Source organism: Pelodiscus sinensis, chromosome 2 (genome assembly GCF_052426305.1).
Source record: "Pelodiscus sinensis isolate ZL-2025 chromosome 2, ASM5242630v1, whole genome shotgun sequence".
Taxonomy (NCBI): Eukaryota; Metazoa; Chordata; order Testudines; family Trionychidae; genus Pelodiscus; species Pelodiscus sinensis.
This window is the reverse complement of record NC_143053.1, coordinates 115,103,016-115,116,874: the sequence shown is the minus strand read 5'-3', so window position 1 is coordinate 115,116,874 and position 13,859 is coordinate 115,103,016. Positions and strand designations below refer to the sequence as shown.

Genomic DNA, 13,859 nt, shown 5'->3' with positions numbered 1-13,859 from the left:
AACCTCTGATGATGATTAGGTTGCTGTGTTCTGAGCTCATTGCAGGCAATGGGTTGGTCTTGCCTGGCATTCGATGGTCATTGGAGTAGCCCAGCCTGGATATCAGAAAGCCATGCATCAAATTCTTTACAATTTGCGCTAATAGTGGAGTTTACAAATTAAATAGTATGAGTTCTCATTCCCTTTATAAACTTCTATGTTTAGTGGTTGAGTCCACCATAAGTTCCTGGCTTCAAACTCCTCTGAAATTTGGAACTTGGATTTTGTGGAGCAGTCTCATCTCTAGTAATGTGGAGTTCATTTCATTTCCTGAAACAGCATTTGAAAGCCTGGGACAGAATTGCTTAACTTCTCCTCCACTCCACCTTTTCTAATAGTAACATAGCACGTGTTATAAACCTGCTCACAATCCTTTAGGATCGTTACTGTACATGAAGTGTTTGTTCCCTTTTCATAGGAAAGGAAAAAGCTGGTTAAAGAAGCCCAAAGAGAGAAGAGAAAAAACAAAATCCCAAAGCACGTGAAGAAGCGAAAAGAGAAGACAGCAAAAATGAAGAAAGGCAAATAATTTGACTTTGATCCTGGGGGCAGGGTTAGCTGTTGCTGCCTGCTGGTCTCCATTGGTCATTTTCATTACAATGTCCTATATATGTAAAGCTAGATTTCACTGGGCTGGTGGACTGTTAACAATCTGGTGCTTGACTGGACACAGTCTATACTGTGGGTTTTTCAGCAGAGAAGATTGGCTTGTGGGCCTTTGTAAAAATGTGCAAAGCCTTTAGCCCTCCATGTGGGGGCTGTTCTCCCACTTCTCGGACTGCCAGGAAGAAGGAATGTCTTTATGATTCTAGCCCAATATAGAATACACGTCCTTATTGAGTAAACCCCAAAGGAAAACCCCAATAGCAGCATGGCCATCTAGTTCTACTTTATCATGGACATTGGTACCATGTTTTCACATGGAGGGGAAATACAGGTGCACCAGTCCTTATCTAGGCACATAAATATAAGCACTCGCTCTCATGGAACACCAGTGGCAAAACTGTCATTGGCTACAATGGAAGTAGGATTGAACCATGAGTGCTTTGATATTTTTCAGAGATGTAAAAGACTACACTTCCCACTGGAGTCAATGGGAGCTGTGGGCGATCAGCACCTCTGAAAAGCAGGCCACTTGGATGCCTAAATATGGGTTTAAGTACCTGACTTCAGGTACCCAAGTTTTGAAAATGTTGGTTTAGCTGTTCAAATGCTTCACCATAAAACTCTTCCCCATCTGAGATACTTCTCATATGGTTGATGTCAACTGGCTGCAGACTGCTGAGAAATGGTAATTACCATTAGGCTTCTAATAGTTCTTTGTCAGTTCCATGCCTGTTTCTGTGTTTCAGGGCTCATTGGGTGTTTTAGTAGTACTGGCAGATGTTTCCATTTTGAATGAGAACATCTGTACTGAGGTCATCACATAAGACTGCAGCTTCTTTGTCACTATGCCTTTACATCAGCTTATACAACCAGAAGTGTGCTATATTTATTGTCTGAAATATATTTCAAAATAGAAGCATAATGTTCTGTGACTGGTATACTTCCGAAAATGGGTTTTATCCAGATTCTAGCAAACTGTATCAATCTATAAAGCTGGAGTACGAAGTTTATTTAATTATAAGCCACTTTTGCTCTCCCCAATGGTTAAAGAAATAACTCAGATATAAGTGGTTGGTTCTAACAAGTGTACTATGTCATATTTTAATCAGTAAATAATGCTAACAGTTGAAATGAACTAGCAGCCACATCTCATTTCAGTATGTATGAATAAGATCATGATTGTCACATTGTTTTGGCGTGAGGGGGAAAATGCCTCTAAATATGTCTGTTACATTCGATCAGGTCTTAGAACTGGTTTTTTTCTATCCAGAGCTTGAGGAGCCCTCTGCTCCTATTCCCACGAGAAAATGATGGTCTTTCTCTGAATCCAAGTGACACGAGTGATCTTAGGTACTTAACTTGAGATGCTGTAAAAGAAGCCTGATTTTTAGAAATTGTTGAGCACCCACCCTCTGAAAATCAGACCCCTCAATGGACCTCACATGACCTCTCAAAATCATGAGTGACTTCTGAAAAGAAGGCCAAAATGCTTGGTAGTATTCAAGAGGATTAAAGATGAAGAATATAAATATCCACAGTTACACTGGCTAGGATAAAAATGAAGGGATGCTTTACCCCCCCATGCTTCAGGAGATAAGCCACTCACGAACCACTTGGACTTAAAAAACTTTCCTCTGGAGGCATGTTGTTGCTTATTAGTTGTACATTAGTTGTAGTTTAAAAATTCTTTACTTGTAGGCATCCAACACTCTCCACTGTTGGAGAGAGGTGGATATTGGATTTACATGGCCTGATGCACTATGGCAGTTCCTTTGATATTGCAATTCTAAACTACATACCTGGCAACATTCAGCTAATTTATAAAGACAGTACTGGGCCAGATGTTGCATGCTGCTTCTCTCACACATTAGATGTAGACTCTCTTTATGTAACTGTTGCGCAGAAGCTTTGGGAGGGGGAGGAGATGTGCAGATGACTTGTCCATAGTGAAGCCAGTAAATCCAGTTTTGCACACAAGGAGGTGTCGACAGAGAGATTTTTGCTGTGCTGAAATATTTTGATTAAAGAATGCAAAACTAGCTCTGACAGGCCTCTGCTGTATTGCTGTGTGCTTGCATTTGGCATCACTCATTCAGGAGCTCCACCTAGGAAACTGCAAGATACGGTCTCTGAGAAGTAAAAGCCCAAATTTTCCAATTTGGCCTCCATTGTAATTTTTCAACCAGAATCAACAGAATGCATTCATACACATGTGCAAAAGGGAGATGTGGACCTCTAACTACCTGATTTGTAGATACATTGGAAGCAGAAATGAAATTCAATCTTTTGTACTTTCAAAATTGTACATCTTATTGTGGATGCAAGATAGTGCACGTGAAATACGGTGCACAGTGCAGCTGACATCCCCTTCCCTGGCCATTCCTGATCAGCAGATCCTGACCCTTAAAGGTCGTCTGCAGAGAGGTTTTAATAGTAACTGAGAAAAAGGGAGGCCTGTTAGGAGTCCACACTCCTATCTTCTACCCCTAGCTCTTGTCTCACTCCCCTCTCCCAATCAGAAATAGGAAGGAATGAACAATCTGGCCCTGAGTTGCTTAGATGTAATAGTGAGGAGGGGGCTAAAAAGAACTTAGATTTGAGGGGAGGGGGGTAATTGATTAAAAGAAAATTGATACCCTGATAAATAGTTCTGTATATATTTTAAAAGTAAAGGATCCATGTACAGGTAACTTCTTGGGGTTGTTTTGCTTTGTTAAAATTAATAAATGTGTTGCATTTTTTCTAAAAGCTCAGATAGCTTTATTCATTTGGCTTTTATTCTTTTAAAGCATCATTAGATAAAAAGAGCAAGCTCTGTTCCAGTGTCTGTTGACTGTCCTGCTCCCCGTTTTATTTAACTTTATTTGAGATCATTTCTACTTTCTCTGCAAAAGTTCATTCTCAGTATATGCTGGGCACAAAATGAACATCACTTACATTTTTTGGGAAACTCAAGTAAGGCATCTCTCTTGTGGGTTTGTTTTTGGTTTTTTTGGAGAAGGCGAGGAGAGTTAATATGTGGAGGGATTCTTAATGGCACTCGTTTGTGAAAATACTGAGCTTGATCCTATAGCCTTTATGAAAACCAAACTCCTATTATATTCCAGCTGTCTTTGATGTGTATGAAGACTGCAGGTTCAAACCCATTGTTGAGAATAAGCTTGTTTTGATCTACATTTCAAATAAGCCATAAACTGTGTTCATATCTGGTACAGCTGGTTTGGCCAATTTTACAGGTGTGGGCTATTTGCAAAATGTGGAGATGAGTGCAGGTTTGGATTTCAGCACTCCAGCATTTGGGTTTTCAGTATGTTTGGGTCCATCTCTGTTAATATATTAAAAGTGATAGTTTTTACTTGTGCATAAAAAAATGGTAAATTATGATGGGACTCTCTCTCTCTCTCCATCCTCTCTCTCTCGCTCTCAGTACAGATCCAAAGAGAACCGATCTTTTCATGTGTACAAAGATCACTCCCAAGAGAATGTCTGAAAAATGTATAGTTTGTTATTCAAAAGAAGACAGTCCCAGGATTGGCTACATTCATGCAAAGCAAACTGGCTTTCTGTGCAATTGAGTAATAAGTAGTCTCCATGCCACATGCTTCAGTAATTGCATAGTATTGATAGTAATCACTAGCCATGGAGCAGCTACTATTTTTTTTGTTCATTTTGAGAGCATCAATTTTGAGAACAGGTGACACTTCCTATAGTATTCAGCTATCTGCTCTTTGCAGCACTCATTTTCTGCTCCCTATTTTGTTCTCAACAAAAATAGTAATTTAAAAAAAGGGGGGAAAAAAGATTGCTTTTAAAAACAGAGTAGGTATAAGTCAAGCTGTAGGCAGTCTCTGGGGGTGGTTGTCTTAGATGAGCCCTTCAAAAGCAATATCCTGTGGAGCATTATAGATCCCATGTGTTTTATTAGAGCACAGGTTTGTCCCGGCCAAACATTTCCTTCCGTCATCCTATTGTTGCATGGCACACTGTGCCCCAGTTGGCTGTTTTCTTCCCTCAGTGTGGAAGGTGGCTGTACCTTCCATTGAGAGAAGGAACAGTTATGGAGAGGTAATTATGCTGTCTCTGTCTGTCTGTCTCTCTCTCTCTCTCTCTCTCTCTCTCTCTGGACTTCAGTGGACCTTGCCTGACAATGAGATTAAAAAGGACCGTAGAAGATGAAGAATGTCATATTGTTAACAAAATGCAAGACTATGTAGCACTTTAAAGACTAACAAGATGGTTTATTAGATGATGAGCTTTCGTGGGCCAGACCCACTTTCTGGCCCACGAAAGCTTATAATCTAATAAACCATCTTGTTAGTCTTTAAAGTGCTACATAGTCCTGCATTTTGCTTCAGCTACACCAGACTAACACGGCTACATTTCTATTAATATTGTTAACAGCCTTTTCTGTTATGAGTCCCAATGCCTGTCATCACCATCACCCTTCAGAGATCTCAGTGCTAAGTCACTAAAAAGTAGAGGAACAATTTAACCATTAACTCCCCAAAAGTAAAACAAACCCAGCCCTGCCATTACAATGTACACAATGTAAAATTTATTTATTTTAAAAGATCATTCAAAAACAATTGAACTCAGTAGGTTCGTTTTACAGATACAGGACGTCCCCACTATAAGTCACCCCGGTATACACCCATTCCACACTAAAGCAGAACGTTGTAGGAACTGATGTGTTATAAGACTTCCAGTTCCCTGCTCTTAAGTCGCACAACAGTCCCCCCCCCCCCCCAATTGCGCAAATGAAAGTCAGCTGCAGGGGGAAAAAAATCCCCACTTTAAGTTGTTTCACTATAAGTCCCAAGTATTTTTGAACGTATCTTGGACTTATGGCGAGGGTGGCCTGTATTAACATGGAGGTTTTCAAACTTTTTCAGAATGTGGACCAGATCTTAAAGGACAGATTGGCTCCTGTACCATGTTCTCTCCCAAGAAAACCCTGTGGTAATGACAGCAGTTGCACACAAGGAAAATATATAGTAATTGTATAATAATTAAAGTAATGCCATTCCAATGCCATTTAGCAGCTAGAAAAGAGGAAAAGCCAGCACTATGTGATCAGCCAGTTCTTTGTGAGGACTACACTTTGACCATGGCTGTCTTAAAATACCCTGCATCCACTGCATGTTATACTGTTTATCACTGCAAGAACATTGTGTTTGTAGGAGTAGCTCTAGCTAAAGGTCTTTTTACTTTGTCCCCTTTTTTTTTTTTTACAAACATTGAGTACATTTTGTGGACAGCTGAAGGAGTACGGGTACCGCTCTGGAACAATGGGTAAGGAGGTGGAACAATTTGGGCTGACTGGGTGAGCTGAGGCATTACGAATTCAGAGACTGAAAAGGTATTGAAACAGACTGTGCAGCTGCTGGGTGATTTAAAGTGGGTCGTATTTGAATAAAATCTTGAAGTAAACAGAAGAGAGTTTTTCTGTGCAGGTGTGAGAACTTCCTTAGGTTCTGTACTTTGGTGTGTGTGTGTGTGTGTGTGTGTGTGTGTGTGTGTGTGTGTGTGTGTGTGTGTGTGTGTGTGTGTGTGTGTGTGTGTGTGTGTGTGTGTGAGACATGCCTCAGAGGAGGATCCGCCTACATAGGAAGGAGATCCATTAATGGCACAGAGCTGCTATAGCAATACCTGTATTCTGGAGCTTCACTTGGGCAGCAGTGGATGCTTAGCTCAGGTTTATCTGGAACCATAGGTAGATGGTTCAAATTATAGCAGCCTTCACATATAAATCTTAAATTGTGTGGCTCTCAAGTTATTGCATCAAGTTAACATTTGCAAAACAATGAGCACTGTAAAAGATGCTGGTTGTACCACATGTGCCTTAGGCGTGTCCAGGCTGCAGTCAGAAGCAGCATAATGCATCATAAAATAAATGTTGAAACAGGAGCGCTGGAACTCTTTGTAGAGTTGAGGTGCTGAGGGCCATTGAACCAAACTGCAAACCCTGGATATGATGGAAGCCGCTTGAAGCCAGGGGCTGCAGCAACACGCTTAGTTCTAGCACCCTATATGTTGACAAGACACTGGGCCACCATGTCAAATCTGTGAATACTTTTGTTTAGTTTGGCTTTTAAAAATGTGTGAATTTAGGATTCATGAAATGAAAGTCTGCTAGCACGGAATTGGAAAAGCGGGCTCTGTGCCGTCTTTCTTACTCAGCTCTGCTAATTATTTCTCATCATTTGTATTACAGTAGCACATGGGGGACCCAATCAGGAACCATTGGCCTTTGGTGCTGTACTAACACATATTAAAAAGCCAGTCCCTCTTGCAAAGAACTTACAGTGTTGGTCAGTGACAAGAGACAAGCCCTGGATGGAACAAACAAATGGATGGGAGTGGGGAGAACAAGGTAACAGCAGTACTTGAAGTTTTTGCACAGTTGGTGAAAAAGCATTACTATGACAGGAGAGCACTGAAGTCAGGTGTAACTAAAAGTGGCACTTGGTCAATAGTGTGAATAAGGCCTTGTCTACACTACACTGCAGCAATCAGTCCACTGGCCGAAGATTTATCATGTAGGTGTGATAAATTGATCTCTGTGCATGCTCCTGTCGATGCCAGTACTCCATCAAGATGAGAAGAGTAGCCGGCAGTTACAGGAGAGCAGCCCCTGCTGACTTTATTGCATGCTAGATGCCGTGGCGAGTATGTTGACTTCAGCTATGCTATTTGCATAACTGAAGTAGATTGCTGCACAGACAAGAGATGAGTTATCCAGTGTTATATATGTGACTTCAACAGGTGCACGGGTATAACTAAGAACCTACTCTGCTCTGGTGTGAATCCATTCATAGCACTTCTTTTCCACATAGGCCACACCCAGCAAGCATTAGATAATCTTTTAGTCTTGAATAATTAGTCTCCTAAGTCATGCCCCAAACTGACATCACTGGAAAGTCTAAAAGACAGCAGCACACTTCCAACCTATCCCAAGGAAAGCAAAGTAACTTTTTTGTGTGTGTGCAGTAGCTTGTTGTCTTATTTTTCAATATCATATGCTGCGAAGAACTGTTGTGGTGTTTGTGTATACTCTCAGCAAATGGCTTCTGTTATTAACAAAGCCTTGTGTTCCCTCAGGCATTTAACTAGAAGCTTTACAGTGTAGTTTATTGCTTCATTTCTTCTTGGATCTATCATGAACATTATCCTCCAAAGGGTCCAATCCTGTGAGGGCAATAGAGTGTTCCCAAGAGGACTGGAGGGTGCTGAGTTTGTCTCAAAATCAGAGATACCATTTTATATATGTCTCTGTCCCATCTCTTTGTCCTTGTTAAGTTCTTGGGGAGCATAATAACAAGTTCACTTGTAGACTGGGAGGGGCAAGAAATATGAACTTGTTTTACTTATAAACACATTTCCTTTGTGATGAAAATTCTGAGGAAAACCTCTTGAGATTTTATATATTGGGTCCCTGATATGTGAGAAACTGGAAAGCCATCACGTTCTTCCTATGAGAGGTGAGCAGGGAAGTTGGCTCTGAATCAAAGGAATTAGATCTTTTCAAGAGCATGTTTGGACTGGCAGGCGTATCATCCAGAGACAGCAGAATTGTAATTTTCAGTTTTGCTTTGTGAGGGACCAATCCTATGAAAAATTACCTTCTGGACACAGTGAAAAATTAATTTGGAAGAGTTATCAGGGAAGGACTTCTGCATCTCAACATGGATGAGGGAGGCATGAATATTTGCGATTATAAACAATTTTTTTTATCTTGGCTGGCATGTGTATTTCATTTCTGGGTGTAACCCTTTCATGTGCACAGCTGCACTCCCCGTTCCCATGGATCGGAATGACGGGTAAAGCTTTTGATCTTTCATTCTAGGCTGACTTTGGTTACATCGTATTTATTAAGACTAACTCCTCCAGACCTGGGTGTGAGAGGTGCTCCTGGAGGAACTGCCCTCTGGAACCCTGGGATTATAGCAAGCTGTCAGTTTATCCCTGACAAGTGCAAGCAAGTTGGTTAAAAAGTAATTTTAGAAAAGTGAAACCCGTCTTGTGTCCGCTCTCTCCTCAGCCTGCATGGATGGGCCTGCAAATGGAGGCTTGTTTTCCTTTTCAGAAGGTGGTAGTTTTCCTTTTCTCCCAAAGTATGTAATCTAGTTGAATTGCAGGTGATTTTCCCCCCTGCTCTTGCCATTCTGTGTCAGCAGCAGCTGAACACATAACACATGGAGCAATTTAACATCAGTTCAACTCTACTTTTTTCCCCTCTGTCCTCCAAAGCCCTTTGAAGTCAATAGGAGGTGATGGAGGGAAGTCTTTCTACTGACTCCAGTAGACACTGGATCAGGCCCTGTGTAAGATGTTGGAGCCAATCCTGAATTGCTTGTACCTTCAACGCTCCCTTTGACTGAAACCTCCAGTATCCTGCACTTCTGATGGAACTGACCATAGATTTTGATAGCTTCAAAGAGGTTGCGCCAGCCTTCCCAGTAATTCCTGTTCTGACACTCCTCTGTGGTTTGTAAAATGTTCTGAAGGCTTCCACAGATAAAAAAAAAAAAAAAGAACCACCTGCTTTTTTCATTGATTGAAAATATTTTAAGCAAACTTCAGGATCCTGACAAGTAGTCGGGCCCTTAATGCTTCAGAAGTTATGGAACACTTCCTTACTCTGCCAGAGGGGTTGCTGTTGAGCAGTATGAGATAAAGCTCTCCCCAATGAAATATGGTTTAAAGAAACCTTCCAGTCTCCGAAGTGCTGCCTGTCTGATTATATTTGTCCTGTAGAAGTAAGAGAGTAAAGGTACTTGGGACGTTGTGTTTCAGAGAAGTTGTGTCCTATCCTACGATGTTGAGTCTGTGCACCTGTGCTGCAGAAACTGTGGGAATTGCTGCAGTGAGCTAACCAAAACCTACATTGGCATATATGTGCTGGGGCTTTACGTAGAAACAGCCCAACTATTTCCCCCCTTAAAAACCCAGAGTCGTACCACAATACTGATGAAGTCAGTGGGAGTTGGGAGTATCCAAGGAAGGCAAGATCAGGCCCCTATTTTCTCTGCTTGTAAGCAAACGTTGTAATTAACCTGCCCTTATCAAATCCACAGTGTGTTTTTAAGGAACGAAGTACAGTATCCCCATGTCCACCACTGAGGCCTGGATCAAATGCCTCCTGTGTAAAATACATAATACAACAGCCTTGTGTGTCATCCACCATTCAGCCACACTCAGCAGCTTTTTAGAGTGTAACAAAAGAGCTCCAGGCACGGGCGTCTCCCAAGCTACATTAATTGCTGAAACTGAAGCTGATTCCTGAGCATTATTGTCCTGTACCTTGGTTGATGAGCTGGTGCGGCAGCCCTGCCTAACTTAGGTGGCTATAAATGAAGTGCTCTGCACTGAGCGGCACATGTTTCATGTATGGCATCTGATTTATGAAGACTACACCCAGCAGGCACCATTCAGAGAGACAGAGGAGAGCTTGATATATTTACGTGTGGTGGTTTTTCATATTTTTTTTGAGATGGGCAAAACCCAGAACCTCAAATTCACACTCCCTTGATGCTCAATTTGAGTCCAAATTCTGCTCAGTGGTTTTATTTTAGTGCCACTGTTGTCAAGTGAGAATGGCAGGGAACTCGCGGAAAGGATCACTGTCTTCTAAGGCTGAAAGAGGAGCTATAGAATAAGAAAATAGTTTTCCTAAAGCTTGTCTCATGGCCCCACCTTTGGCAGTGTACACATACACTAACAGGTGCCAAAAGTAGATGTGAACTCTTTTCCAGTTAGTTTGGATGCATCTGCAGTCACACAAAACCCCCCTACAATTCTCATGAGATTTTGGCACAAGATAAACTGGGATTTACCCCATTCAAAATGGCAGCAGTTCTGCGAGGTCAGGTGGTGAGTAGGGAGTAGGGACACAAAGGGGGCACCAACTAAAGAGAAGGATGTAACCCCTCCACATGACACTCCCCTAAGTTACTTGTCTCCGTCCTGCCCCCAGCTTAGGGTCCTCATGCTCTCCCTGTTGTCTCCCCATCCCATAGTACCTTGCGGGTGAGGGAGGCCACGCTTTCCTCCTGTGGTGCTGGTTCCAGTCTCCTTGGCATGGGGATCCACTAATGCACTCTCCCAGGGAGCCTACAGCCTCAGTGCCTGCCTGCCCATGCAGGCAGACATCATGGCTGGAAGCTGCCTGTGTGAGGAGAGTGCAGCCACTGCACTGAGCAACTTGGCCAGAAGAGGAGAGGGTCTGGCCCCACCTCTTCCCGTCTGGCTCTGGCTGCTGGTCCTTTGCCTCCCTCAGCGTTTGGGGAGGGGCATGTGATCCTTTCTGTCCCTCCCCATTACCGCCTTAAGGCCACTTTGGGTTGAAATCTTACCAGACTAGCTCACGAGGTTGCTGTACTGTGTGGATTTCAGTACTAAATCCAAACTTAATCCTCAGTGTCAATGAAAAGTGTCAATAATTTTGTGCAAGGAGAGGAAGACATTTGGCTAGTCTTTACATATGCATCTCACTTGAACGAGGGGCATAATATTCTGCACGGCTTTCCTCTCATTAATTCCCTAAGGTCTCTGAAAAATGAAACAACCAAGGGGACCTACCAGCCTCCTTTCAGTGTGGGCACCTCCGTTGTGGTTCTCACACCTTTTCTATCTTGTCGGGATGTTAGATATCATCTTTCTGAGTATTTAAGAAAAGCAGACTAGTCTGTAATTCTTTGAGTTGTCCTTAGATTGGCATTATATTTGCTCTTTTCCTAGTCCTGTTGAATTTCCCACGTCTTCCATGACTTTTTGAAGATAATCGTTAATGGCTCAAATATCTCCTCAGTCAGCTCCTTGAGTATGCCAGGATGTATTTCATCAGGCTCTGGTGACTTGGGAACATCTAATTTGTCTAAGTAATTTTTAACTTGTTCTTTCCCTATTCTTGCCTCTGATCCCCACTTCATTTTCACAGACACTCCCTATATTAGACATGTAATCACTTCTAACTCTTTTGGTGAAAAATGAAACAAAAAAGTCAAGTCATTTACCACTTCTGCCATTTTCACATTTTCTGTTGTTGTTTTTCTTGCTCACTGAGCAATGGGTATACCCTATCTTTTGTCTTCCTTTTGCTTCTAATGTACTTGTAGAATGTTTTCTTGTTACCCTTTATATACCTAGCTGTTTAATATGGTTTGGCCTAATTTTGTCCCTATGTACTTGTTGTGTTTATATTCATCCTTTGTAATTTGACCTAGTTTACACTTAGCATAGGATTTTTTTTTAAGTTTCAGATCATTAAATGTCTGGTTAAGTAAGGGTTGTCTCCTGCCATATTTCCTATCTTTCCTACTCAGTGGGATAGTTTGCTCTTGTGCCCTTAATAATGTGTCTTTGAAACACTGCCAACTCTCTTGAACTGTTTTTCTCCTTAGACTTGCTTCCCATTGGATGTTACCTACCAATTCCCCAAGTTTGCTAAAGTCTGCTTTCTTGAAATCTATTATCTTTATTGTGCTGATTACATCCTACCATTCCTTAGAATCATTAATTCTTTTAATTTAATAATCACTTTCACCTAAGATGGCTTCTACTTTCAAATTCTCAAGCAGTTCCTCCATATTTGTCAAAATCAAATCTAGAACAGCCTCCTCCCTGTAATGCAGTAATCCCTTACTCTCAGTAGAATATTATATGAAAAGTTATAATATTGTCATGTGTATTTTACCAGGACAATAATAATCAGCAAATTATGAGTTTTCAAATGATATCTCACAAGGCATATTTTATACAAAATTTATCACAGTCTTTTAAAAAGGGTGAACATGGGGATACAGACTGTCACAGCTACACACTGTACATACACAAGTAAGAGACGATCCCTGCTCTGAAGTGCTTACAATCTAAACAGAGAAGAGAAGAATTATTATCCCCATCACACACTGTGATGGAGTCGCAGAACTAAACACACCCCCGCCACTAGACCTCTGCACAGAGCGGGGTGAGTTGCTCCTGCCCCCGGCCGCGGCGAGAGCAAAGCCGGCAGCAGGAGCAGAGCCGGCGAGTGGCAGCCCGACCCCGGGCTGCGCAGGCACCTTGGACGCCAGGCACTGCAATGCCGACGCCAGCGCAATGGGACACAGGTCAGGCGAGGATACTGGGGGCGGGGAAGGGAAACGGGCCCTGGACGCCGGTGCAGGTGCAAGGTGGGGAGCAGCTGCCATAAGAAGGGAAGACGAGGAGGACAAAGGGCGGGAGGCAGGGATCGTGGAGGAAGGACCGAGGACAAAAGAGCGGAAGGCTGAAGGAGAAGCCAGGGGGTGAGGAAGTAGCCCAGAGCAGGCGGACAGAGAACTTAGCCCCGTCAGCCAGGTGGGTGGCGCACTGAAGGAGCACCCCCACCTTAGGGCCCTGGGCTGGGGCCTGGAGAGAGGGTGGGCCTAGGCCCCCCTCAACCCGCAAGTGGGGCGATCGCGGAAAAAAATGTTCACGGCCATGCTGACTGAGGGAGCGCGGTCAGGAGGTCCGAGACAGGGACCGAGAAGGAAGGGGGCTCCCCAGGGTAGGGGGACAGACCTTTTCACACACACACACACACACACATTCTGAATTCAATTGTGTAGCTATTCATCTGGGTCCCAGGAACATTGAAGGTTCAATGCACCTCATAGGAGGCATGTAGCATCTTCCTGGATTAAGCTTCTAGAAAAGGAGTTATATGAAGTGATTTAGGATTAATTATACAAGATCCAACCATACAAGATGCTGAACATCTGTTGTGAGATGTTGATTGCCTTTTAACTCCATCAGAAGAAAAGTTGGAATTCAGCTCTTTGCTGCTTTGGACCCCAAGAAAGTGGCATCTTATGGTCTCTACTAAGACTGCTGCAGTTGATGATCAGTTTCTATTTCTATCACATAATTCATTTTCAGAATTAGTAGTTGATCATCTGTGGTCAGGAAAGGCAGAAAGAGGAGCTCAGCTGGATTTACTTGTATCCTGCTGTGGAAAAAGTGTTTTTAAAATAGAATCTGACGAAGTGGGTCTTTGCCCACGAAAGCTTATGCTCCAACACTTCGGTTAGTCTATAAGGTGCCACAGGACTCCTTGCCACTTTTGCAGATTCAGACTAACACGGCTACCTCTCTGATATTTAAAATAGAAGATTCCCACCCCTCCTAAACCTGATCTGTTTGTAGGTGAGACCAAATCAATTTCCAAGTCTACCATGGTTTGTCCATCCCTC

General features: G+C 42.6%; 1 protein-coding gene and 1 long non-coding RNA gene across 4 annotated transcripts in view; one reads left to right on the top strand and one right to left on the bottom strand.

The window, feature by feature from the left end:
- Positions 1-3,393, top strand: part of RIOK1 (RIO kinase 1) — a 29,893-nt gene extending 26,500 nt beyond the window's left edge. For both annotated transcript variants that reach the window (XM_006138790.5, XM_025179343.3), the window contains exon 18: positions 458-3,393. In XM_006138790.5, coding sequence (XP_006138852.1) covers positions 458-568 — 111 coding nt within the window. In that variant the 3' untranslated portion in view covers positions 569-3,393. The remainder of the gene's footprint in view (positions 1-457) is intronic.
- The window catches only part of LOC112543992 (uncharacterized), a 61,886-nt gene that overhangs the window by 2,155 nt on the left and 45,872 nt on the right, over positions 1-13,859 (bottom strand). The gene's annotated exons all lie outside the window — the stretch shown is intronic.